General features: G+C 32.5%; 2 protein-coding genes across 5 annotated transcripts in view; one reads left to right on the plus strand and one right to left on the minus strand.

Moving 5' to 3' along the window:
• Positions 1-1,372: 1,372 nt before the first annotated feature.
• The window catches only part of LOC130641567 (activin receptor type-1-like), an 81,664-nt gene continuing 55,838 nt past the window's right edge, over positions 1,373-27,198 (minus strand). For 2 of the 4 annotated variants that reach the window (XM_057448419.1, XM_057448417.1), the window contains exons 3-7: positions 5,180-5,523; positions 4,043-4,202; positions 2,849-3,802; positions 2,590-2,720; positions 1,373-1,787 (exon numbers count right to left, since the gene is read on the minus strand). In XM_057448419.1, coding sequence (XP_057304402.1) covers positions 1,548-1,787; positions 2,590-2,720; positions 2,849-3,802; positions 4,043-4,202; positions 5,180-5,521 — 1,827 coding nt within the window. In that variant the 5' untranslated portion in view covers positions 5,522-5,523 and the 3' untranslated portion in view covers positions 1,373-1,547. Of the gene's footprint in view, positions 1,788-2,589; positions 2,721-2,848; positions 3,803-4,042; positions 4,203-5,179; positions 5,524-5,712; positions 7,563-24,007; positions 24,084-27,198 lie in introns of those variants that run through there. The other 2 variants (XM_057448420.1, XM_057448416.1) reach the window with 2 other exon arrangements.
• On the plus strand, positions 16,102-19,686 carry LOC130642275 (uncharacterized). The gene is made up of 4 exons (XM_057449364.1): positions 16,102-17,317; positions 17,994-18,945; positions 19,068-19,262; positions 19,612-19,686. Exons 1-4 carry the CDS (start codon positions 17,031-17,033, stop codon positions 19,684-19,686), a joined length of 1,509 nt encoding a protein of 502 aa, XP_057305347.1. The 5' UTR covers positions 16,102-17,030.

The raw sequence follows: 27,198 nt of genomic DNA on the forward strand, positions 1-27,198 counted from the left end.
AAAATTGTAATGAATGAGGGTTTTAAATTAGCGGATTGGTTTGATGTCAGCGTAAGCGAAAATAATGTTCGGAATACAGCTTGAAAATACCTTATCGAGGCACTTTCCAAAGTCGAATCCATGTCTCTTGATGCCAAAAGGTGTGCAATAAGATATTCGAGGCAGTAGTATGATTTTATTTCGTGCTTACTTCCATAAAGTAAATGAGCGACGGTACACAACAAGTTGAAGAACAGCGGGTCATTACAAAGCAAGTCAAGCATCTAGGGATAGTAGCACAAGGCCATAATTTAGCGGCACGGATGAAGGAGAGGAAAGAAGATCTGATCCAACAAAAAGGATACTCATCAAAAATAAAAATCATCAGTCAAAACCTCTTCTAAGGTCAGTTTAACACAGTCCTACAGCACTGTGTACTATGGTGTACTCGCAATAGGTGTCGGTGTCTGGTACGTGCGATCGCTAGCAAATTTGACAGCTTTAACGCGTGCCAAGGTTCCGGATGTAGAAGCACACACGTATTCGAAGCCTGACTAAAACACGCCGGCTCCTCGGTGCAGCCTGCCAGAAGATTTACCTATGTTTCAAATGGTCAAATGTTGATTTTTCAGGTATATAATAAATGATAACCGTAACGCCTAATGAGAAGGAAATAATTACTATGCTGTACGAGACTTGACCTGAGGCTTACTTTCGAATATGCCTTAGCAGGGAAGAAGATTCTAGGAGATTCTAATGAACAGTCAATGCTAATGTTACGTATAAAAATTTAAACAGATGTTATAAAATGTTAAAAAAGTACGAAATGTGTCACAATCGAACGTGTTGTCATTTAATACCCAATTTGATTCTTTGACCACCTTGTCTCTTTTATCAAGAAGACAAAATGAGACGTCGTCCACTGTATTTTAACAAAATTATGCCTTCCTTACTGCAAAAAATTATAAAAAAAATTTCCATCTTTCACTTCAGATAGAATCAATCAGCCAATCGCGTTGCATGTATACATTTTTAAGGGATATTTTAAAGTGGCAACAATCGGCCTAACTATACCTACCTGTAAGTTTCAATGCAAATTTTGATCAAGATAAATTTATTTAGCACGATGGCAAGGGGTTGGGTTGTTTTTATTTACACTGCATATAGATACAAAAAATAAACTGAAAGAAATGAGAAGCGAAAAATCACATATTGCAAAATGTCATCGGACAAAAAAATATTAGGAAAAAGTGACAGTTTTTGAGGGGGTACGAAAATTCTGTTAAACTAGTTAATAAGAAAGTCTAAACTAATAATCCGATTTTAAGTTCGGGTTTATAGAGGCTACTTACAAGAGAAAGGTAAAAATGCGGAAAAAATGAAACACTGCGAATGAAAATATAGACTAAAAAATAGACACTTTCGAGCTACATTCAAGATAGTTAAAAAAGAGTTATAACTTAAAATATACATTCCCTATCATGACCATATTTAAAAACTAAAACACGTGTTAAACAAATAACTTTGTGACGTGGTAAAGATTGTTTTTACATACAGTACACAACCTCTCATGACCTCGTACTGCAAAAGGTCGTTGAGGAAAATAAGCTATCCTTTTCAGAAAGACTGTCTACTTTATCTGAAGAAGTAAGCATACTGAATTGAATGCTTTTGCAAAAAAGTTTCTTTTCATTATCAAGGCGCTCCATTAAACGCCCTAGCGTTTTCTTCACTCGCAATGCAGTTAATCTGGCTACTGGGGTTTCGTACCAACATTCACTCATCAGCTTCGCTAACGTCATTAAATGCTAAAAAGAGAAACATTTTATCAGAATTTGGTACCTATTTCAAAGGAGTGGTTACACTATCCCCTTTTCTTAAATTATGTCAAAGAAAAAAAAACTAAGAAAAAAGGAAAAGTATAGACAGACAGCTCGTTGCTTTCAAATGCACTCAAACACAGTGAATTTGCTATCTCGAACTCTCAGGAAGCCAATAAAACAGTTTGAGATAGGAAAAGTTTGAAATTAAAAATTTTTGTGGTCTGAGCGTAGCGAACTGCTTTAAAGAATGGTAGATTGGTCAAACTATAAGATTTAGAGAGCTTTGACCATGACAACATATTTTTTTAGATCCCTACGCAAAACGCCCTGGAAATAATTTGGGAAATTGTTCTTTTTTTTAGGTCTTGCTCGTAATGGACAAACATCATCACTTGGCCAGTAGTCCGCAGTCGGTATGTTGCCATAGTTCTACTTTGGTAGTGGTGCAGGCCGAGTAGCTAACGACGAAAATGCGTTAGCTGCGCTTTCCGCAATGTCCACATTATGAAACAACCTGAAAAGATCCAAAATAAGGTGGAATCGGGGCATGACGTCAACAAAAATAAGCATCCTTTAGATTTTGGACCTAACCAAATAACCTAAGATCCTAAATCCACTGTGAATATTGACAAGTTCGGAGTGCTTTTTATAGAGATAGAAACGACGTTCTTAATTGCTGTGGTTGCGATCTTTGAAATTCCGCCCTTTTCCCAATTATTATGTCCGGGGTTGTAGGCAAACAGTCAGACCGTATTTTGTTTAAATTAACACACATAACAACGCTTACCTCTTCACCGTACCATTTTTTGGGGATGCGTGGTCGATAAGACTCGTCACAGATTACCCTCTTCACATCTTCGAAAGGAGGATCTTGACATAACTTATCATAATATGGAGGCTGGTAGTCTTCACTCACACCTATTGGTAAGAAGTAGATTGCAATGTAAAAATAGATAAAAGAACATATAACAATTAATACGTAGAAATATAGCGTTCACGTTCATTGCTAGATTTATTGAAACTCCATTGCCGCAGAATTTACTCACCATCGCAGAGTGTCCTTCTCGCTACCTCCCATAACACCAATCCGAAGGCATACATGTCTGCTTGTTTAAAAGCATCAAAACTCTTTAAACACATTGTTTCATTTAACAGCTCCGGCGCCATATATCGCTTTGTCCCAACCCTCCTGTTAATAGCCAGATCTAACTTATTGGAGTCGGAGGAATGCAACACAGAAAGTCCAAGATCTGATATTACGCATTGCCCATTCTTTTTTACTAAAATATTTTTCGTTTTCATGTCTCGATGAGCAATCGCAGGTTTCCCTTGCATACCAAATATTTCCGTGTGTAAGTGAGCCAAACCGCTGACTGCTGAATAGGCAATCAAGCACATTTGGTGTGGATCCAGTGTGTGAAGGTTTAAATAATCATACAATGATCCGTGCATGTGATAGTGTGTGACTAGCCACATACACGTAACACCGTGCCTCGTTGCAATATCGGCGGCGATATAACCGAGTACGTTATCGTGACGTAAAAGTACGGTGTTGTAAATTTCCGTTTCACGTTTCCACGATTCTTCATCTCTTGAGTTGAAAATTTTCACAGCAACACTTTCACCTTGCCAACTTCCACGCCATACCTCTCCATATCTACCCCGTCCAATTAGATCACACAAAACAATCTGCCTAGCAACAGTCCGTTGTACAAGAAAAGGTAGACCCGACCCTGAGCCAGAAGAACAAGAGTTCTCTAATAATCTTGTGAGGGAATCATCACCGGGAAGCAACGGAGTCAAAGCGGTTCCGGGCTGCATTTGATTCTCTTTCTTTTTAATGAATTTTAAAGACTTGCGTTGCCAGAGTTTAAACGCGCCAATGATAACAGCAAGTAGGAAGATCAACGCAGCAACTGGTGTACCGATATTAATCGCCATGTTTTTGCTGAACGAATGTGACGTGTTAGTGGGCGTGGCTGATGACAAATTCGACATACCTGACATTTAAAGAACACAAAAATAGCATTCCTTACTACTTTAAACAGCATATATATGAGAAAAAAGTGAAATCGTTTCTCGATCGTATCATTGTGATAAACAAAATTATGACATTGAAAAATATACTTTAGAATCAAGGGCTATATTTTGTATTAAATGTTAGCCCTCACAAGGGTTTATAGAAAACAGAAAAATACTAGATAAATTATCTCTTAGCGCATTAAAAAATTGGCACCTACAATGGCGAGCAGGTGTTGGAAACACTGCGTTGCAATCATCTGTCTCACAGCACCTCATAGTGACACATTCGCCGTCAACTCCTTTGTTGCCAATCCCATTGGTGACGGTACCATTGATATTTGCCGTACCGCAATACATTCGTAGACGTAGATGCATTTGCTAAAGAAAAATACAAAGTATATAAAAAATAAGATTCTAGAAGCAAAGCCATAAACGTTGAGTGCTTCCCTAGCCATGTGACATAGTTTAGCTGACAAGACAATACTGCACAACGGAAATGGTTGTTGCGTTGCATGCTGGTACTTAGTTTAAGTTCACTACCATACTTCATGCCGCATCATGTAACGCAAAGGTAGCAAACAAAACGAAAATCGTAAGAAAAATAAAGTAACGGTCGTATGTAAAGAATCGATCATCTATTTGATTAGACTCATTCTAGCACGCAGAGCACAGCGGGTCACAGACCTTTGGGGTTAACCAGAATTTACGAAAAACCAATTACAGTTTCTCACAAAGTGGGAAGGAAGTCATCATAGGTGTTAACGATACTGGTTCGTGCTTAGCTAATTGGCTATACAAATTCTCCATCGCAAAGCTTTGATTTTTTCAGCCATCAATAATAACTTCAAGTATATCATTTCGTGCGCATGAGGCACGATGCTCATAATAAATTGCTGACAATGAAAGTACAATGTAACCAGAGGTAGCAAGGGTAGAACCAACACTGAAAAGTAGCAACTTGGCTTATGATTGCAGCAAAGTTTTTATCATATTTAATTTTGGACCATTCTAAAAATTAGAAAGTCTTTTGAATTTTGTTGCAGAAGCTGTTTAAAAAATAAAAGCGACTATTTCTAATTACCGACTGCTAATTAGAGAATAAACATATTTCAAAATAAACTGCCGCAATTTGACACAGTTTTCAACCAGACCTGAGTACAAATTTTTTCTTTTATAAAAATATGCTTCAAAAGAATATCAAGCTAGAATTTTTGGTAAAAATATTTAAAAAAATAAGAATAATGACCAGCCTGTTTAGGATTTTGAAATTTTTATAAAAAAAAGCGTGTACGTCCGAAATACGGGAGAAGTGCATATTTTCCTGCAAAAAGTTTATTTAGGCATGAATCCATTACCTCTATGTCATCTTTGTGCTCGTGAAGACAACCATAACGTTTTGTTAGCGCTTTAGTTGAGCCACTTTTATGAGTCACCGAAGAAAAGCAGCCGGCATACGACTCACACACATGATTCGCACAACCATCACAATGACATCTTACTCTTTTACCGGAATTACGAGCTGTCGTTTTATCGGCCAGTTCGGTCAAATTTAAGCGCTTCGCGAGCGTTTTCCGTTCTTTATCGTTTAAATGTCGAACATTTTTAGTATAGTTCAGTACATTACCAGCCTCGCCAATCAGCTTCTTCCTCCCCTTGACTCCAAGAGGACCATCACTTGTACTGTCGTTTGATGACATAGCTAGAAAAGAAGAGAAAAAAATTCGTTAAACAAAGATAGGTATTTAAACATGAATTATCGATCAGCACTGCATTATGTATAATATATACCGTAAACTCTTTGATATCTTAATGTAATACGCCCCAACCACATGTCTGGCTGTGAGAATGAAAATTTTTGTTTTGAACTTCACACCACATACATACATACCTGGTAATCGACCAATCACAGTGAGTTTTAACGCAGGATGCAATTTCATTCCAGCTGCCTTCATGTTTTAAAAACTTATTAAATGACAAAGTTTGTAATTAGTACGTTAACTCTCTTAATAGTATGACATATAAAGATATTGAAAAATATTTTTTTATAAAAACTAACGAAAAAAAAGTAAGTCAAATTTAATTTCGGTACACAGTAAAAGTTACAAGCATTTCCTCGCTTGACACAGACTTCAACTAATCAGTAAGAAGCGAAGGAAAACTTGGCAAAGCTTTTAACTTGCCACTTACAAACGAAAACGCACTAAAATACATTTAGAAGAATACCTAACATTGCAATATTTTCTAACATTAACTTTTTGATGGCAATTAATAACATTAGTCGCCATTAAGAACAGCTGTTTTACGATATTAACACTAATTATAAAAATTCCGAAACTTCTTTTAAAAACGAGAAAAAAGTGATCGAAGATACTTGTCTAAAAGTACAAAAAATTCAGTATACATAAAAGGAACGACGAGAGAAGATGTAAAAAAAAGTTTAATTTACAAACGAAAGAGTTTTTATTTCATGATTTAAAACAAATTCTTTCCCATCAAAAACTCGATTGTGCACTACACTACTTTTCAACAGCTATCAATGATAAACGTTCTCTGAATCCAAGCCGTGTGAGCTATTTTGGTTTGGGCAGGTACTTAACACTCACGGAAAGCATGAATTTACTGAAATAAAACATACCCATATAAGGCATCTTTACAACCATATATGCCTCACTTGAATAACTTAAGGACTGGAGGGAATATAAGACTGAGAAAAAGAGTGAGTCGGTCGAAGTAGTAGTGGTCAACGCGAAGCTATATCTCAATGGAAAGTGCGAATATAGACGTCACTGGATTCATAAAACATTTATGATGTTAAAATATTGTGGTAGCAACACTGTGAATAGAGATCTTGGGCGTGACTACGAATAAAAAAAGCAAAAATATATTTAAAAATGTCCTATTTGAGAGATTGGAAACAAGTTTTTTTAAACAACAAAATTTTAATTAGCAATCAAGTTCAAGTTAATGCTTTAACGAGAAATAGTTACTTTTATACCCTCGTCGTCTCTATTAATAAAAACACAAAGCAGGAGAGCAATATCAAGCTTTTATCACGTAGGCTAAAAATTTTTTTCGTGTTAAAAACTACGTAATCATCCAACACTAATCAGGAATAAAATCTGAAACGCTCTTCTTATTTCACACCGACGACCTTTCTTTGTTTCTTCAAACATCTCAACATATCGATTTACAGTACATAATATTATGTCATGGAGTACATTAAAAGACATAGCTACGAACTAATGTGTGTGAAAAACATACGGATGTTCTAGCTAGAACTCGTCGCTATTTTCACTAAAAACTAAGTTAATAATTCATGATATGTGTAAATAAAAATACTAAGGGAGGGAGGAACAAAAGAGAACAATATTCATTTTCTAAGCCAAGGTGTCTGTCATAAACTATGGGTAAGTTGACATCTTACGTCTTGTGTATATTTACGTGACTAGGTTTTTAAGGAAGTCGTGTACCACCCCTGTCCCAAAATACTATTATATTTTCTACCTTTAATCATAGAAACAATATGAATAATTTTACCAAATATTTACAAGTAAAAAACTTGTATTGCTAACTTGCTCACTAAACAAACGCAACTGTTAATGTATGTATATAAATAAATCTAATCAAGAAAAATTAAGAAAACTATTCAATATAGGCTAACAAGAGAATTAATTGATTACACGTATGACGTCATCACACCATGCTGGAACACAATGATCATGGGAGCAAAAGTGAAGTGGTACAAACAACAAAATCGATCAATAAAAAAAAATCAATTAAATAAAAAAATCAATAAAAAAACAACAAAATCAATAAAAAACAAAAGTTTATATATATATATATATATATATATATATATATATATATATATATATATATATATATATATATATATATATATATATATATATATATATATATATATATATATATATATATATATATATATATATATATATATATATATATATATATATATATATATATATATATATATATATATATATATATATATATATATATATATATATATATATATATATATATATATATATATATATATATATATCGCTGGCTCAATGTTTTTTTTCGACAAGTATATTACAAAGAAATATTTCGGCGAGACTCATTCTGGATGAAAACATGACCAAGGCTGGAGAAGATAAAAATTCATGCCAGAAAAATAGCCAGGTTGTTTTTCACCGCCAACAGCTCGACTTTCGTGTAAGTTACTAAAGTCGAAAACCAACAGCCGTTTCGTAGCTCCTTTAATTTGAACTCGTATTCAAAGACATCAGAAAGCACTTTTTGTTATTGTTGTTAAAGAATATATAACAACAAATTGATAGTGAGAAAAAGTTCTAGCAATTTATATTGTGCTCCGGCTAATTTTATTTGTCTACTTCGTCTGCTTTTCATAGCCACCAAATGTGACTAAAAACACCTTGTATTTTTAGAACTTTATTTCAAGATCTCCAGTGCTTAGATAAGTCTCTCTCATTTTCTATCGTTGCCAAATTTTGAATATTGCCACAGGCTTATTTTACCAGTTTACTAAATCTTTTCACAATTGTCAACTTCAAAAGATTTTTTTCAATAGGTCTTGAAAGGCAGAAACATGAATTTAGATATATTAATGAATAAACAGAATGTAACTTTGGAAAGAAATAGAAACCAACTGCAAACTAAACCAATACAAAAAATGAGCAATTGCTGTATTAAGATTAACTAAATTATCTGTTTTACTTAAGGTAGGTAATCTAAGAAGCAATAATTTACTCCGCAATATAGGGCACCTTTTTTTACAACAACCTTTCTATTTAACATAACCCCACCCTTTTTATTTGGAAATTTGTAACCTCTTAATTTTTACAACTTCTACAACAAAGTATAGAGATCTAGAATGCTTTAGAAACGCCTTAATTCAACAGTTTTCACTTTTAAAACAAAACGATCAATAAAACATACAAACAAATTTGACACTTGTGTACACGACATTATTGCAGCTGAAAATAAAAACAGGCTTTTAGTGAGGATGACTCACAAATCGAAAAGTGTACGCTAAAGTCAACGTTAGGAATGGGGGAGGGGGGGTTAAAACCATTCATGTTTAAATATAATTTTATATTGCCAAACATGGTTTTTTTTGGAGAATAAAAAGTATTTTGAACTAGTTGTTGTTCAAACGCTTCACAGGAGCATATATCCGAGCGCTAGAAATTTCAGGGATTACGATAATGTTACATTTTTATCAAATATTTATTTTAGACAGAAAGGGAGAAGGAAAGAAAGCGTACACTTTTTAAATTAAACAGTGTCAGTGTTTATAACAGCGTCACAACTCTTGTGAAAAATCTTGTGAAATACAAACTATCAGGTGCTTTATGCTCAAGCTATAAAAGAATTTAACAGTGATAAATTGTACCTTATAAATACGTATTCATAGCCCATATAAAACGAAACAACAGTAGAAACAACTCTAATTCAACTTTAAACAAAAGATAACAGTTAACAATTTGCGCTCTTTTTTCTCCTTCCTTCTTTATACTATTGGCTTCTTTGATGAATACAATTACATCAAGTCCTGTGGCTGCATTGGCAAACTTAAAAAATAATAATAATTCACACATCAATAATTCACGCTCGTTTTTATGTAAAGATTATTAATTAATAAATAAATTATCATAACTAATAGATGACTATGAAAAAAAACTATATTTTTATACTATGACAAGAATTGTAAACATGGAATAAAAAGTAAAACCCTTCAGGAGACGAACAGAAGTTACCATGCTAAGTTTTTTTTGTGATAACTCAAGAGGATAATTGATAAAACTAATTCAGCTACCGTCTTTTCAAAACATTCAGGCAATACCGAGTTGGGACGTCTCCAATGCTATTCCTTAACGTTATACATAGGGTATCAAGAAACTAAGAATTTTAAACTATGGAACAGTAGGAGGCTAGTATCAATGGCATGCATGATCCTAAGGCAACGCTTTGAATAGATATTGAATATATACATAATATTCCCAACTAATTGCTTATGTAGTGTTGAAAATGAAGTACTAATCCTTGAAGATCATACTTAACAAATTAAAATATTACTTTTGCCATCATTACGCATGAGAACAGAACTGCATCAAAGCGATGACAGAATTGTTCATCCTTGCTTTCTATAGGTTTCGTTCTGTTAAGTTGAATTTTAAATTTGCAGTGGCAAAAATATATGGTAAAGTAGATTATATCCAAATTACAATACATAGTTGAATTTTCGCAAAAAATGAAAAAAATAAAAAAATAACCAACCAACAAACAAACAAACAAACTAGCACACACAAAACTAGTTCTACTTTATAAATAAGATTTTTCAGCATTTGAAACTAAATGTAACCTAGCTGCTACTATTTTTATGCTGCATAAAATATCCATAAATTATCAAATTAACCAAAAATAAAACAACATTTAACAAAACCAAACACTCACTTCACTGAATGCTACTTAACATGACAAAAAATAATTTTTTTAAAAAAAATATTAATCAGAACGAACATTAATCACGAAATTAATGCATGTAATGATCATTTAGCACAATTTGAATATTCTCTACTTTCAATATTTCTTTCTCTTGCTTTTGTAAAACAACTTTGGATTTATATTTACAGATGTAAAAATGACGTAATGAGTTGAACCATTGACGTCATTTATCAATATTACTCTAAACATTTTACAGTTTGAGTTAGTTTTAGTGAAAAAATTTTTTGTAAGGGACATATACAGGAAATACTTTGTTCTCGATAATTGTACCTACCACAATCTTGAATAAAATTCGTGAAACAAAGTCATTTTTTTCTTCATTATTTAAACATGGCAAAAAGGATCAAATGGTCACACTCGCTAATTTTGCGCACATGTTGGTCAGGTAGAAAGCGTTTAAAAATTGCTAGTGACATGATCAAAGAAGGTCGAAGAATTCCTGAAAAATAGTCAACAACAAATAGCATCTATCAAGAGTTAATTGTGAACATTAACAAGTTCAAAACCCGCGACTCTAATATAGAAGCAACCGATTTAATCACATGTGGCGGCTAAACTTGAAATTAGCCGTCCTGTTTTGTTCATGATTGTAGCCCTTTACACACAAGTTTTAAGTAGAGTGAGATAACATTTAGATGTAATCCAACCAGCTAATGCACTATTAATTGACGGATGTTTCATTTAACAGAACTCAAACAAACAGTTAACTCTCAATTTCCACAGTAACTTCCATAAGGCTTTTCCTAATACCTTTCACCATATTGTGTTTACTTATAGCTTATGAAAATAAAAGCAAAATTTTTATATTCTTCACCAAATTTACATGTTGATAAAATATCTTTAAACTATTTTGTAACACAAACCTCCTAACTTTTTATCAAAGGCACTAATAAACATTCATTTAAAGTAACACTTAACAGGGGGTCAATATAATTAGATTTTGATTTAACCTCGTCCTTAAATTAACTTAAAGACCACAATATAATAAATCGTACTATATATCATAAATGGTTCAGGAAATAAATAAAATATATAACATATAAATATAGTATAAAAACAATATAGTATTAAAGAGAACAATTCTTAACAACGTTGACACCTATCTTACTAAAGTATTTACAAGGTGAACTTTTTTTATTAATAAAAGGACAAAAATATGCGTCTATTCTTGTGAAATGAGGTTTGCTAATTTTATGACAAATTTTACATTCTTAAATATACTCTTTTCATTCTAAATTAACCGTAAAATGTGATTTCATTTTCCATAAGGAAAAACAGTAATGGCCAGTGGACAAATTGTAGTGCAGTCTTCTTAATAATACAAACACGATCAGTTGCCTGAATGCAATCTCTTTTAGTTCGTAAATAAAATTGAAATCGAATAATTAAAGTAGCTCTAAAAAATAAAAAGACTTGAATGAGGCAGTATTTCAAAACTACTTTTATTGAGAAGTTAGTGGGGTTCTGAAGCAGTCGCAATTCTTTGTCTCACAACTCATAAAAATTCTTTCAATTGTCAAGGAATTTATGAACTATCTTGTTTTATCTAATTCTTCTTGAAAATTTCATCTTAAAGTAAACACCATATCTGATTTAGACACTCCTGTCATATTTAAAATATCTGTTAATATTCTGTGTGCTTCGTCTTCTAAGTCTGATTTACTGAATGCAATGAAAATATTTTCTTTTTTTTCTCTTTTTACATATTAACATGTAACACCTGTCAAACAGAAAATAAACTTTTGTAGAAGAACAATGAACCAAGTTTTAGTTTTAACTTAGCTAGAATATTAACAAACAAAGAATTGTATTATGGTAATTAAAATAGTAATTATGTTTGAAAAAAATATATATATCATTGATGAAATTAATGCTTTAAAGAATCACTCACACTTTAAAAGAAATTGCGAACAAAAATTATAGCCTATCATTCATGGTTGAAAGTCTTGCGATTGAAACGTTTATGGTCTTAAACGGCATTTAGTTGACAAAAAATCAAAATTTTGATGCCACCATCATGTTCAGCATACTTTTTTTATTAACTGTGCCAAATTTTGTCGAAAATAAAGTAATTTTAATTTTTGGACCAATTTTGGCCTAAAATGACATTAAGGTGGCCAAAAATCGAAATTTTGATGTCACCATCATGTTCAGCATAATTTTTTTGTTAAATATTGTGGAAAATAAAGTAGTTTTAATTTTTGAACCAATTTTGGCCTAAAATGACATTTAGGTAACAAAAAATCAGAGGAACGTGAAATCCCAGGGTCGATTTTTTCTCAAAAAATGCTCCAAAAGAAAAAACGACGGTTATAAAGAATTTCCTACGCCTTCGGGCGCGGAAATTTAAAAAAATGCCAACATGGTGCTTGTTTGTTCGTTTGAGAGGAAGGATGCCTATGAATCATACACCCTGAACTACTCATAATTTATTGTCGGGCATAAACTCATTTTAGGTAAAAAACTATAATCAAAGATGTCAATTGGATCAAAATTGGAATGGATCCGATTTCCAATATTCAAGTAACAGATCAACATAAATTGGTAACAATTAAATCTGAAAGAATGTTTGTGAGTTATCTCCTTATGTTATCTCCTTTTAACACGTATTTTGGACCCTGCCATCGCAATTATACATTTTTACTACTTAACCCTATTTGACATTGGCAAGGCAGGAAGAAGGATGGTCAAAAATATAAAGTGAAACAGCAAAATCAAACTTTAATATCTTAAAAAAACTGTTTAATTGTTATAGGACTTTGTGACTAGTAATATTTTCATGATTGGCATCTTTTTAAAAACGTCGGTGATGACGTCACCAATTATTAAAATTGCCCAAAATCACCATAGTAAAATCTCTGAAATTGAAAGTGCTATAAATTCCAATCTTATGAATTATGTGCATGGCAATTTTACAAAGAATTTAAGTTACTAATTTAACATTTTAGGTAAGTTTTGTTACTTTCCAGTTTCCCTAATTTTCACAATCTTAATCAGATATTAAAATATAGCAGGTTTATTAGGACATTTTCAGTATTTTTATGCGTAAGAACTAGAAGATATGTTATTTTAACTATACTTTCTGATTTCCAGAATTTAGGCATTTTAAGGGAAAGTGACAAGAATAAAATAATAAGGTTGTCATTATTTTTTTAGGTGTCATGTTGATTGATCTCGACCCAGTACATTTTCATTTTTCACAACAAGAAATGAATAAGGTTTAATCCCCAACAATACAAACCGCCATTAAATTCATTGTGACTATAAGTTTCCAAAACATAATAGGCATTATCCCGAACACAGTATTCGAACACAGCTTATCAAACAGCTAGCTAAAGCTTTGGCAATGAGTTTTTGTTAGATACGCAATATTAGTTATTCAATGGAAGAGTCTTCTTGATAGGAATAAAAATACAGGTGTCATGCTGGACATACTGGGCACAATGTGCTGCCGTTTATAAACTGTATAACCATAAACTGCTTGCTATGTCAAGTTCACAATAACTCTCTAATGCTTCTTACTTATTGTGCCTAGCCACAATGAGTAAAAAGCATTAGAAGCATACAAAGCAATGTTATATTTCTGTAAATTGTTTTCGTTCCACTTTTACCATTAACCATAAGATTGCAGTAGCTAAACAAAATAAAGTAATAAAACGGTTTGCAGATTAAATTCGAAGTTATAAAACAAAAGTTCTTTGGTTCCTAGAGGTAGCTAAAAACAACAAAATAAGTATTGGGGAATGTTTATGGGAATATGGTTTATGTAGGCAAAAACAGGGATAAATCTTTAACAAAGTTTTAAAATATATAAAAATACAAATAAAAAAGTTAAAAAAAGGGACAGAAGATGTTGTAGCTACCTTTGCCGAAGCTAGCTAGGAAGACTTGGCTCACAGACCATGTATTATGGGGATTGAATAGGGCTTATTATAAGTGCAATTACAATGGTGCTGTCAATAAAAAAACCATGTTTTTAAAGAAACTTCCATGTAGACAGACAGATGTACAGCGAGCATTATAATGTGGATGGACAATTAAAATAAACATCAAAATATTGCTAAGAGCATTCTAAGTGTGATTTAGATAGGTGATGGTATGCGATAGCTACCGTAAATTTGTAAATCATACTTTGGTCATCGAAATGCATCATTCAGTTATGATAATTCATTGCTCGGTTGTGGTAAGCCAGCATTTGGCCGTGATAAGTCATATTAACATACACAACTGGTAAATCTTGGGGTGAAAGCACTTGGATTGTTTAACTGCATACAAAGCTTAGCAGACAAAGCTTTGATGATGTCAAGAAAGGTCTGTCAATATGGAAAATCCGTTCTTTAGAAATTTAAAATAAACTATTACCTAGAGATAAAAAAGCCGATCAAGTATATGTAACGTTTTGATGACATCATCAACCTATAGGCCCAAAACATGTATAGTTTGACCCAGTTTTGATGAATTAGTCAAATTTGATCTCAGGTGTCTCTAGCTTAATATTACCAATTATGGTATTGTCATAAAATTAATGCACCAAAGTGAATAAACAGAAATAGATAGATCTAAATAAACATTTAGCTCATGTTAATTGTGGTGACTGTAGTAACTTTTCTGTGGCCTTGTACATACAATGTTCTTAGGATCAGAGATAAAGGGCTTGGGGGTTTAAGACATCTTATACAAGAAACTTCACTTAGGGCCATATTGGTTATTACATGATAGGAGTGTTGCCTGCTTGTTTCCATCATCAGGTATCAGACCTCTGTGATGCCTGGCTTACTGGCTATAAACTTTCAATTTTAAGATTAATTTTTTTTGCCGACCCTCCCTATAGTTCCCAAGGCTGTTATTGATAAAATTAAGCTGTCAGAGTACGTCAATCTCGACTTATTCCTCCCCCTAATACATGATCCTGTATTACGTTCGTAACACAGGATCATCAACAAGAGGAAAATGTTGTTATACCGTTAGAAATCGAAAAAGAAGCCTTCACCACTTATTTTGCTGATAATATCGGTAGAAAAGAAGAAACATTGTCAGGTAATCAATATAGATGAATAATTAGTTCGTTTACATATCCGTGGTTTCACATAACTTAGTTTGGTCCCTAAATCGATTTAATTATTCAAAGGGAAACAAAATTTAAATATCTTGGTACAACACACAAAGTGAACAGCTGGATCCTACAAGGTTCATTTATCATAACACACAAGTTAACATTCTTCCACTAAAGAATATAAGGAGACGACGATCCTTCGTACCGACTTCAACTGAGTCTGAAACCAATTTTCGCTACAAGAAAAGAATTAGTCCACTGCCTATGCTTTTCCCTGAAAATGAAGTAAGGGACTTCATCGTAGATGACAGCAACAAACGTAACTTCTTGTGGACACTGATGCGACATGTTTCCAAAGAATTCGTCATTCCAAGTTGGACTGGATTTCAAATATGTATTAGAAATGGAATTCCACTATTAAAGACAACTGTTGGTTATCTCGATTGTATCGACTCATCAGCCACAGAAATGTCCACTATTTACCAGGTAAGAAATTAAAAAAAAGATTTAGATATAGGTAGTCATCAATATATTGCATATGCGTATGCACAAGAGAGTTTTCAATGGGGTGACAGGAATCATGTTGTTTGTGATGATTTTTATTTAGATACTTTTTATTTGATTTTGTATTATTAATTTTATAACTAATTTATATTTAAAAGCAATCGAAGTAAAGTGGAAGGAGAACAACAAATTCCACAATTGCATTCTGATGATGGGGATGTTTCACATGCTGATGATGTTTATAAGCTTTTATTATTACAATACCATTTTTTAACAGATACTCGCGCTTTTATCTTGTGAATGCAAAAGCAAATGTGGCGATCGTTGCCTGTGCGTCATCAACAACCTGAGCTGTACTGATATGTGTTCTTGCTGAGATTGCGCTAATGTGGTCGAATCTGAAGATGAATCTGGAGATGAATATGACGATTCTACGGGCGATTCAAGTGAAGAAGAAGAATAAAAACAACAATAATATTTGATCTTTTTTTGTATATATGGGTTTAAATGTCTCTATAAGTAAGGTTTAGATATGATTCCTCTGTGATATAATTAAATTTCCTCTATGGCAAAGATCAATAACTTTATTGATAGGTTTCTAGCTAAGATAATATCTAAAATAAATTATTTTGTATCACAATGGGTATATGTCAGGGGCGGATCCAAACCCCGTCAAATGGGTCAAAGGACGGGGTTTAAACAAGTATAGTTTATCTAATTTTCAAATATTTAGTACTAACCAGTAATATTTGGGGCGTGTAATAATGTATTCATTTGAGCGCTCATCAATATAAAAATTAATAATATTGCCGCCGCTGCTGCTGCCGTGTGTATGGTCGCGCGGTGGTGGCGGTGGCGCGCGTGATGGCATCAGCTTCATTTTCGTTGCGAAGACAGGGCGCAAAGATGGCTAGACCTAATCTTTAATGGTGGATAGAAAAATATAGACTTTGTTCTGCAGGTTTTTGACGGAGCAATGAGGTTATTCTTAACTCTTATTGGTCTAGAGTGCCGGGTTTGCAGGAGAAGAACACCGCCAGGATTTGATTGGTCATTACAGAAGTTTTCTTAAGTTGTGATTGGCTAAAAATCAATACCCTGCAAAAGCCAAAATGCTCACGCTAGTCTTCATCTTCATATCTTCCTCAACATCATTGCTCAACATGGCGTTTAGTCCAGTGAGAGAAGATGTTTTGAAATTATTTCAAGACGAAGATTTGCAGATATTGATTGAAATATTTAATATTTATTCTGAGAAATGGATAAATTCAAATAAAAATGTGTTTTTAAACACAGAACAGCTTTATGCTGTACTTTCTTGTGGAGAAATTGGTGTGAATGAAGATGCTTTGAAATATCTTCCTGCATCAGTTTCTTCCAAGAATTGTGTTGCATTGAGGTAAGATTTTATTTTCTGTAATTTCCATTTCTGATTATTGCTAACCATTTGTTACCATAGTAATTAAGTTTACATCACTATGTCATCACCATGAACTACTTATGGCTAGATAGATAGATAGATGTGCATATTTTACATGGCTAGCCTCACAAATATCAAGAGATATACCCTGTCTATTATTTCCAGGAGGGGCCATGGCTTAGATGGAGAGTCCTAGAGTATTTAATGCTCATTTTGAGCGACGCAGACCCAATTAGGGCCCGCGCTCTACTAGACAACTCCCGGCAACATCCAACGGCCCACACAGTGTGTTATCTTCCCAATTTCCCTCACATGGCTTGGGTTAACCCGGGGCTATGGTAACATTCACTCGCCCATGTTGAATCGCCGTCAAGAGGAATCGAACCCCGGTCTCCCGCACAGTGTACGAGAGCTATAACCACTAATCTACGGCGCCATATAATAAGCTAGCTAGCTACATGTATTCGTGGTTTTTGTTTTGATTATTACTCTTGGAGAGCTAGCAACCGTATCTATGGTAGCTAGCTGGCATGTGTGTGTGGAATTAATAATGGTTTTGATTCTTCTCAAAATGTTAAAACTTAGTGTCTTTGCTCTGAGGAGTGAATTCTCTTTAATTTCTCTAAGAAATATTTATTTATTTTTCACTGTTTAGGTCCGAATCATCTGGAAATTGCTTGTTTAGCTCCATATCCTTATGTCTGGTAGGTGATAATAGTTTGACGCAACAGTTAAGGCTACTTGCTTGCATTGAACTTTTTGTCAATTCTGAGTATTATAGTTCTCACCCCAATTTATTTGTTGACAAATATCCATCTTTAAGTCCATCAAATATTTTAGCAATGTCAGTATCTCATGCTGCTGTTGATACTAATTTTAAGGCTGCTGAACTTGTCAAAGCTGAGGCTACTTTTTGTTTGAAAAACATGAACCAGTGGTCTGGTTTTCTCTTTGTTTTGTCATTGTCTTCTATAATTCGCAGAAATATTATGTGTTATTATCCTGATTGTAGTCCTCTCAAATACAAAGAAATATTCAATAAAAAGGTTTTTCCACGTGTGCCAAAGGTTGATGAAACTTGCTTCCATATTTTGTTTTGTTATGAAGGTTATCTCATTTCAGATCTTACTTTTAAACATAATCACTATGTGCCACTTTTATTTACTTCTAAGGAATTAATTTATAAGCCTCTATTTAAGAAGAAATGTATGTCTACCAATGTTTCTGGATTCTTTCAAAAGAAAATTGATTTTAAACCTGTCACCAAGAATAAGCTTATTTTACCAAAGGTATCTCTTCCTCAGCAATTGCCTACATCAAGTCAGGATCCCCAAGCAATAATAAAAGGTACTAATAATACACCTTCAAGCAACATTTCAAATCCTTCTACTTCTTCTGTATCTAATGTTTTTAGTAATCTTTTACAAAATAGTACTAGCCATGAACCTAATTTTTTTCCAAACAATAATAAATCAGTCATAACATCAAAAATAGTTGATTCCCTTCCACAAAATTTTGATGTAACTGATGTTTTATTTGATATAGATGATATTATTTTAATTGTTATGTATATTTGTTGCAAAGGTTGGTATTATATTATACTATTGGTATTCTTAAAAAATTAATTTAATAGAAAATATGTTTATCAAAATTATTAAAACACTTATATTAATACTACTTTATCACTTTGTTTGTTAACATATTTTGTGTTCCATTTCCATTTTTTTAGTCCATAGTTCATTTTCATTTAATTGACAACTGTCAAGAAATAGTAGAACATAGTTGCAGGGACTATGGGGTTACTCAGTTGTCATTTTATCCTGCATTCATTTTTATTCATATCAAACCATTTCATTCCAATATTCATTATCATTTAATTGGCAACTGTCAAGAAATAGTAGAACATAGTTGCAGGGACTATGGGGTTACTCAGTTGTCATTTTATCCTGCATTCATTTTAATTTATTTAAAACCATTTCATTCCAATATTCATTATCATTAAATTGACAACTGTCAAGAATTAGTAGAACATAGTTGCAGTTGTCAAGTTATCCTGTATTTTTTAAATATAAATATGCCAATGACAGCTAAATTTTTCTCTATTTTTTCCTCATCATTGTATCTTGTTATCTTAATTCTTTACTTCTTTTTTATTTGGCTGTCCATGTCTGGATGACATTTTTTGTTATCCTAGGCATCCTGATGAGCTCTGATATTGAGCGAAACGGCCTATTAACATCTATAAATTATATGAGATAATCTTGTTTCTTTAGTTCATAGGCTTCATATATAACAATAGAAGCTCAGCAAGAAAGACAAGCAACCAAACAACATTGTTGAAAAGATGACACGGTAACGATTTTCGTTTTATGCTGTATGAATGACAAATAGCCTTTTTATTTTCCAAATAATTTAGATGCGGGAATGTTGTTTTCAGACAATCTAGGATCCTCCAATGTTTAAAAATTTTCTGGCCCCTCAGGCCCAACCATGGTGAGCCTTCGCGTGTCACTAATATAAGTACATTTTATGACGGGGTACATCAGAAATCCTAGATCCGCCCCTGTATGTTACATTGAAAGAGTGTAAAAGTGTGTTATTTTTGTTATGTGTACAAAGAAAACGATCAAAAACGCTAAATTTGGAACAAAAAAACACAAATATCGATAAAATTAAGCTCTGCGAAGGAGAGTAAGCTAAATTTTAAGTTAAATTTCATTGTTTATGATTTGTTTATGTAAATGTAACTTAGTTTTTCAAAAATAAATAAATTTTCAACGATTCACAGCAATATTTAGTCACAAATGCCTGAAAAAATGTTTTTTTTACACCACTCTGCAGAGAAGTGCTGTATTTTCTTAAGACAACAGTTTTAGACCGTCCAACATAGATTTTCTGAATCCCCAAAAGATAAGCTTTTCAATGGTATATTATAACATGCATAGGCCCTTTTTGATACCCATATGTCCCAAATCCCATGGACTATCAGAGTTAACAAAATAAAAAAGTTAGTAAGTTGTTGAATAAGAAATAAAAAATGTGACATTTTTCGAACGCTTAACCACAAAAAATGTTAAACTCAATCTGAGATAAAAGAAACACAAAAATAAATTAACTATAGTAATAACATAACATCTAAATTCAATTTAATAAAGTTTTTGTTTCGTTACAGAATTGCTTTAATATTATTGCTTCCTCTTTCTTCTTTTACATTTTGTGAGAATATTATATGAAATAAGAGATTAAAGCATGCGAAATAGGCATAAAAATTCAAAAATAAAACAAAAACTAACACTTACCTATCTTTAAATGGCTTTACAATTTTTCCACTTAAGAATATAGTACAGTCTAAATCCTTACTTGTTTATTTATGCGCACAATAAAACTCATTCCATTTCATTATATTTAAACATACTCTTTCATGTTTAACATCAAAGGATTTGAATGGACAGTCCTGGCTCAGAGACAGTTAGAAATAACTTGGAGACACACTTATAGATTTAGTAATCATAAGTCTATTTATCATAATAGCTAGTTGAAACTGGTTTCCACATGGTGCACAAAATTTGAGATAAGCACTAGGAACATAAAATATAGTTCAAATATTATTTGGTAGGAAGTCAAGAAGTTAATGAATATAACATTTTCCCTACGTGAATGATAAATTAACTTTTTGAAATATAGGAAGATACTTAATAGGAAAGCCTTAATATAAAACTCTTTGAAAAACACTTTATAGTGGAAACCACAACACAAAAGCCATTAATGACATTGAGTCTCCTTTTCTTTGTCCTCACCAGAAATACATTGTTATGTTGTTCATAATGTAGCAATTTAAAATTTTATTAAATAAATTATTAAAGTGGTGACATATAGGGTTTCAAAAGTGGCCTGCATTTCATAGTTGTGGAACAAAATGACCCTTTTAGCTCTAAATGAAGTTGTTAAAAGAAACAGAAGTATTGACATCAAAAAGAAAAACTAACAATAATAACTACTAATGTAACCATGTTGTAGAAACCATTCCTTACACATCTGTCTGACATGACCCTATTTTATGGAGACATTGAATAGACATATTCAAACAATGCGTTAAGGATAGAAAAACCACAAGTATATCTCTTAATACATACTTCATCTTTTTCTGCTTTGTTATCTGTATACCTTCGCTGTCGTAACAGATGCAAATCTTCAAGGTTAATGAAAACAAAGCAAAAACTTAAATTTTAAGCAAACAAAATTCAAGTAGTGGAGACTCTTTGTTGTCTACCTTTTATGAACTTCTTCCTGGCAGCTTGAAGGAACAATGATATGGTTTAATATAAAGCTTTAATTCTATATAAATACATTTAACAGGGGGCATGTATTTAAAAGCTAACACGACTAATTTTCTTTCTCTAATCCAATTGAGATTGGAACACAACATAAAGGTAAAAATAAAATAAAGCCATTTTTACCAAATTGGATGTGAATTGACTTTAGATAAAATTTAGCCTTTTCTTCCAAAGAGCAATATTACAAAAGAAACACATAAGCAACACAATAATTAAATGTCAGATACATTCAGTTTATCTCGTTTATCACCATATAGCGTTTTTACTATTGAGACTAGTGAAGCACGAAAGGGTACCAGTCTAGTGTAGCGGTACGTAAATTATCAGTTTTTGAGTGTTATAACAGAACTATCCTGTTGAACGGTACAAAAGGTACAAAAGCCTATGTTTTTATGAATAAATCATTTTGAATTATTATTTTATGTTTAGTATTGGTTTCAAGAGTTTCACCAAGCTACAATGGTCGTTTGTTATTTTTTTTTGTGATCTGAAATTTTATGAAGCTAGATTTGTATTTGGTCACAAGAAGTTTCAACAGACTAAAATTCTTTTTTAAGGTTACTGTAAAGGAAACAATTTTTTTTTCTAGGTTTTTTGCAAAAAATTCATGACATATAGAAAAAAAAATTCTCTTTCCAATGACATATTTTATAGTCTATGAAAATATTTGGAGCATTCCTTTTTTCTGGAAAAAGCCTTTTTAGAGCTGTTATATCCTTAACACCTTTGAAAAAATACGTGCAAAATGAGTTGAGCATATTTTTTGTAAACATTATGCATAATATGGAACTCCCGTATAAAAAAATGCATAATAATATTTTTTAGATAGTTTACTTTCACTAACGAATTAAAAAAAATCAAAGTTAAGGAATATGCATATGAGCTGTCTCTTGTAAACCTGACTTCTGTCTATTAATGATTCTGAGCGCGTGCACGCATATTTAGCATAAAGAAAAAGTTTGCACTTCTATCATCTTTCTGCATACTCAGTTCACACATTTTCATAATACCTACGAAAATCTTTAAGAAGAAATATCTTGTTAGTAAATTTTCGCATACATGCCTTTAAGTTTGTGGTCTCTTTTTCCGAAAGCTTCCTATTGGCTCATTGAAATTTTCGGTGATGAAAAGCTGAATAAATTATGCACAAAAGGTTCCTGGATTTTTTTGTATAAATTACTGATTAGCGAATTATGACGACAGAAAGAAAAAAATATGCATTTTTTTTAATGATTATATATAATTACAAATAATTTCATAACGACGTTATTAGAAAAAAAAAGGGAACCTTTTTGAATTTAATTTATGCTGAATATAATAGTGCAAAAACGAGAAGTCTGCGACCACACGTTCGGAAAAAGAAGCCATTTTAAAACGTACAGTGAAAAAAATTGGTGTGTGTTTATTTCATTATATTTTCTTTTTGGAAAATTACCATCTCACGAAAATAGCACCATCAAAAAAGTCTTTCATCAAGCATTCAGAAACAAAAAAACATAAAAAAAAATATAAAAGTATTGATAAATTATAAGGGTTTTTCTGAGACTACTCATCAAGGGAGTTTTTTCCTTTACAGTAACCTTAAAAAACGAAATAAATCAAAATAGTTGTTTTTATTGATTTTTACGTTTTATCTAGTTTTCAAAAAAGCGGTGTTTACAAACCTGAACTCGTTTTTCTACTTTCATATTTTTCTTTCGTCTTTTGCTGTGCCAGTTGAAAATAATTAATTATTAATAACGTGATCACTTTTTCTACACAATTGGAGAACTAAAGCAAATACTCCCCCTAATTTGGTACAAATTAGTAATAAGCCATAGAACTTCCTGCCCAAATGGCGGGTTTATCTTGAATTAAATTGGAATTTTTTGTATGATCTCCCAATTTCCATGGAAAAGTTGACATAATTTTCACAATTGTTCTCAAAATGAAAAAATATTGTTAGGGAAATCCAGGCCTGTCAATAAGAAAATAACACTAGAGCAATAAATCGCTCCCCCCAAGGTTACAATAATTTAAACTGGGCGAGCAATCTGAATAAATAGAGTAAGTTTATAAACGCATATTTTATCGCAAAGTCTTTTTTATTTATATAATTTTATCTTTTCTATATATTTTGGTTCTTTTTTACTTTTTTCTTTTTTTTAAAAGAAAGAGAACATTGATTTTCATGTGAGATGAATTGATATTGCTCAGCCAGAAAAACGTTTTTGGGGATTGGTGGAGCAAATGGCTCAGCTAGTTTCTCATTTTTCAGAATTGGGTGAGCTTTTGCGTGAGCAAGAGCAATTGTTGTTCCCTTATTGATAGGCCTGGAAGTCTTAAAAGTACCTACATTTTACCAGTTTTCTTCACACGATGTTCATATTTCATGTAGTTTATTTTTTTACTGGTGAGCCACAAACAAAATGCTAAAATCAACAAAAATCAAATTTATATACTTCGAATTGGGCTCTGTATGCATTTTAACTTCAACATCTGACAGAACAACCTAATCATTAGTAAATTTGCAATCCAAGATATTTTTAATCACTAAAAATTCCACAATTTATTTTGAAAAAACACTGGTCTCGGATTACAAAGTACCCATAATTTCAACAAAAAGGCAATAAGGCCTATATATTTAAAAATAAACAAGTCTCTTGTCCATGATCAATTTTTCTAAACTAGAATCATAATCACTGATAGTATCTATAGCAGTGTATATTTTCAACTGTCAAAAATACCTTCCAATCGTCCATTGTATTTTATGTTTTTATTTCTTTGAAGAATGAAAATGTACTAAATTTCAGTTTTTATAGCATGCATATACACGAAAGATTAAATTTGTATCAGCTGAGTGGTAACTAGTGCGTTCCTTGAGAATTAAATTGTCTTAACAGCGCTTGCAATTTGGTGTACTATGCATCAGCGAATAATTGTTGTTGCAATTTTCGCTCATATCAGAACACTGCAGCAGTTTTTTTAACTTTCATCAGCAAAATTTTTCTTACGTAGTCTTTGAATTGAATAGATCACTTTGGTAAACTTAACACTTACATCAGCAATCTATTTTAGCGTAATGTTAGGTTTGTTTATAAACCAATGTTTTCAACCACAGAAAACTATATTTTTAATAATTAAAAAATATAAAATAATCTTTTATAATAAATTAAGAAACTTCCATGTGTCTGTATGTGACTTTTGCAAAGTGGATGTGTTTATATTCCTTTCATGCATGTCTCAAATCTCTCAAATATTAATCAAAAAATTAAATGTCACAACTTTAATTGAATTAAATTTAACGTCAATAGCTTAAATTTAAATTAATGAAGATATTACAATGCATCTATATCCGGTGGAAATAACTGACATCATTTCCTGGGTGGGTAACTATGTAGGGACTACCTGAAACCAAATTAAGTTCAATTTTCTATAGCTGGTGGAACTTTGCTGACATCAGAAAAAATTTTAAATTCTTATATGTTATGTTCTATACCGCATACGCTATTTTGATCAGGCTTTCAAGATCTACACATTTTGGGTGACGGTTAACCATGTTGTAAAAAAATTTATTTGTGCATCAATGGGTCATTGCTGATGTCATATAATTCAAATGATGCATTTTTTTGTTTCTTTTTTGCATAAATGGATTTTCCATGGGCCTTGATGACTATTTATAATAAATAAAATTGGTTCAAATGCATAAATAAATATTTACCCTATTTGTGCTTTTTAACTTTTTTTTATAACACATCAGGGTTCGAATTAGAAAAGTAAAGTCGGTTCGCAAAAATTTCGGCACTCTGTAACAAAGTGAGGGAACACCGTAGATCAATTACCATTGGCTTGTTCATTAGTAGCTACTTGTTTTTTCGACAAGAGTTTGTATTTCTTGTGACCTGCGAGTTTTACCTTTTCCTGCATTATTATTTTTTATGTTAAAGACAAGTGAGGGACGTTTAAACTTGGAACTCTAAACACAAGAACTGCCCGTCTGAGGTAGCGACTCTCTCAGTTTTAACTTTCTTGTCTCCGATAGCCAAAATAATGTTGAAAAAAATAAAATAAATTTATTTTTATAGCAAGAAAATATTCAAAATATAATTATTGTTTCAAAGGTTCTTAGCCAGTTTTTGTGAACATTACAACGCAAGTTAATTACAGTATACTGTTGTCTGTTGTTGTCTGCCATTTTCAATATACCCTGGCCGATAGGAGCTTCAATAAGGACTTGCTCATATAACTGGTTGCTCCCAATTCCGCTTTTTTTTCCAAGTCCACTGCTTTCAGATGTCATCATCATTCATCATTCTCGGCTTAACGTCCGTTTTCCATGCTAGCATGGGTTGGACGGGGTGTACTAATGACCCTCTTCCAATCTGATCTAGACTGTGTTAGATCTAAACTCAACTTCCCCTGTATCAAGTCTGTCCTTATAACCTCCTGTCAAGTCTTTCTCGGTCTGCCTCTGGGCTTTGCCCCAGGAACTATCAAGTCTCTACACTTTCTTACCCAATTATCCTCCGCCATTCTTTCCAAGTTCCCCAGCCAATTCAATCTTCTTATCTGGATAACATCTTTCTACTGATACTTAGCCTGCTTCTTAGCTCATCTGAACTCTTTCTGTCTCTCAGACTGGCATTACACATCCACCTAACCATTCTCATATCATTCCTTTCTAAACGATCAAGATCTTCCTGCTTCACTGCCCATGTCTCACTACCACTAACACTTCTTACACGGGCCTCATACAACCTACCTGTTACCTCAATTGATAAAACTCTGCTAGTCAACAAAGAAAGTAACTCTCTGAACTTTTTCCAACCAGAACCTATCCTGCAAGTAACACTTCTTCCAACACTCCCTTCACTGCCCAACATATCACCTAAGTAACAGAAGTTCTCAACTATCTCTAACGAGCCACTGTTGTACATCATTAAAGCTGGAAATACTTCATTCTCTATAATCTCACCTTTGCAACGCTTGCATACATGTATAGATGTAAGTCACTAAATAAATGCTTTTTAACAAAATCCCTTTTCATGGACTTAGAGCCTATTAAAAAAACACCTAAATCTACAAAAAGCATTTAAAACGACTATACATAACAAAATGAAACACAACGTATTTTTTTCACTTTAACTCCACATAAATCTTTTTCTAATAAGCAATTTAACTCAGTCTGCCATTTATTTACTGTTTTTATAACAAGGCTGTAAATTCCGAAATTTTTCTACCTTTTACAAAGCTAACTGCTCTGAAAATAAGAACACTGATTTTCTGTTAAAAACAATTTCAATCTACCTGTCCTATTCCAATTTTATTTTCTCTTTGCGGATGCAACTTTACTCGTAAGAAGTTAATAATATTAATTGAACTATCTGCCGATATTGAAACTGAAAACTTAAAAAAAAACTTGACTTTATAATTTTGTCATGGCCTTAGGTGACTCCAACTTAATTAGTTGTTCTACCAGCCCAACCGACCCAACCGACCCTAATTTTCACGAAAACAAAAAAATAATAATATCAAGTGAAAAAGTTT

This window comes from Hydractinia symbiolongicarpus, chromosome 4 (genome assembly GCF_029227915.1).
Source record: "Hydractinia symbiolongicarpus strain clone_291-10 chromosome 4, HSymV2.1, whole genome shotgun sequence".
Lineage (NCBI taxonomy): Eukaryota > Metazoa > Cnidaria > Hydrozoa > Anthoathecata > Hydractiniidae > Hydractinia > Hydractinia symbiolongicarpus.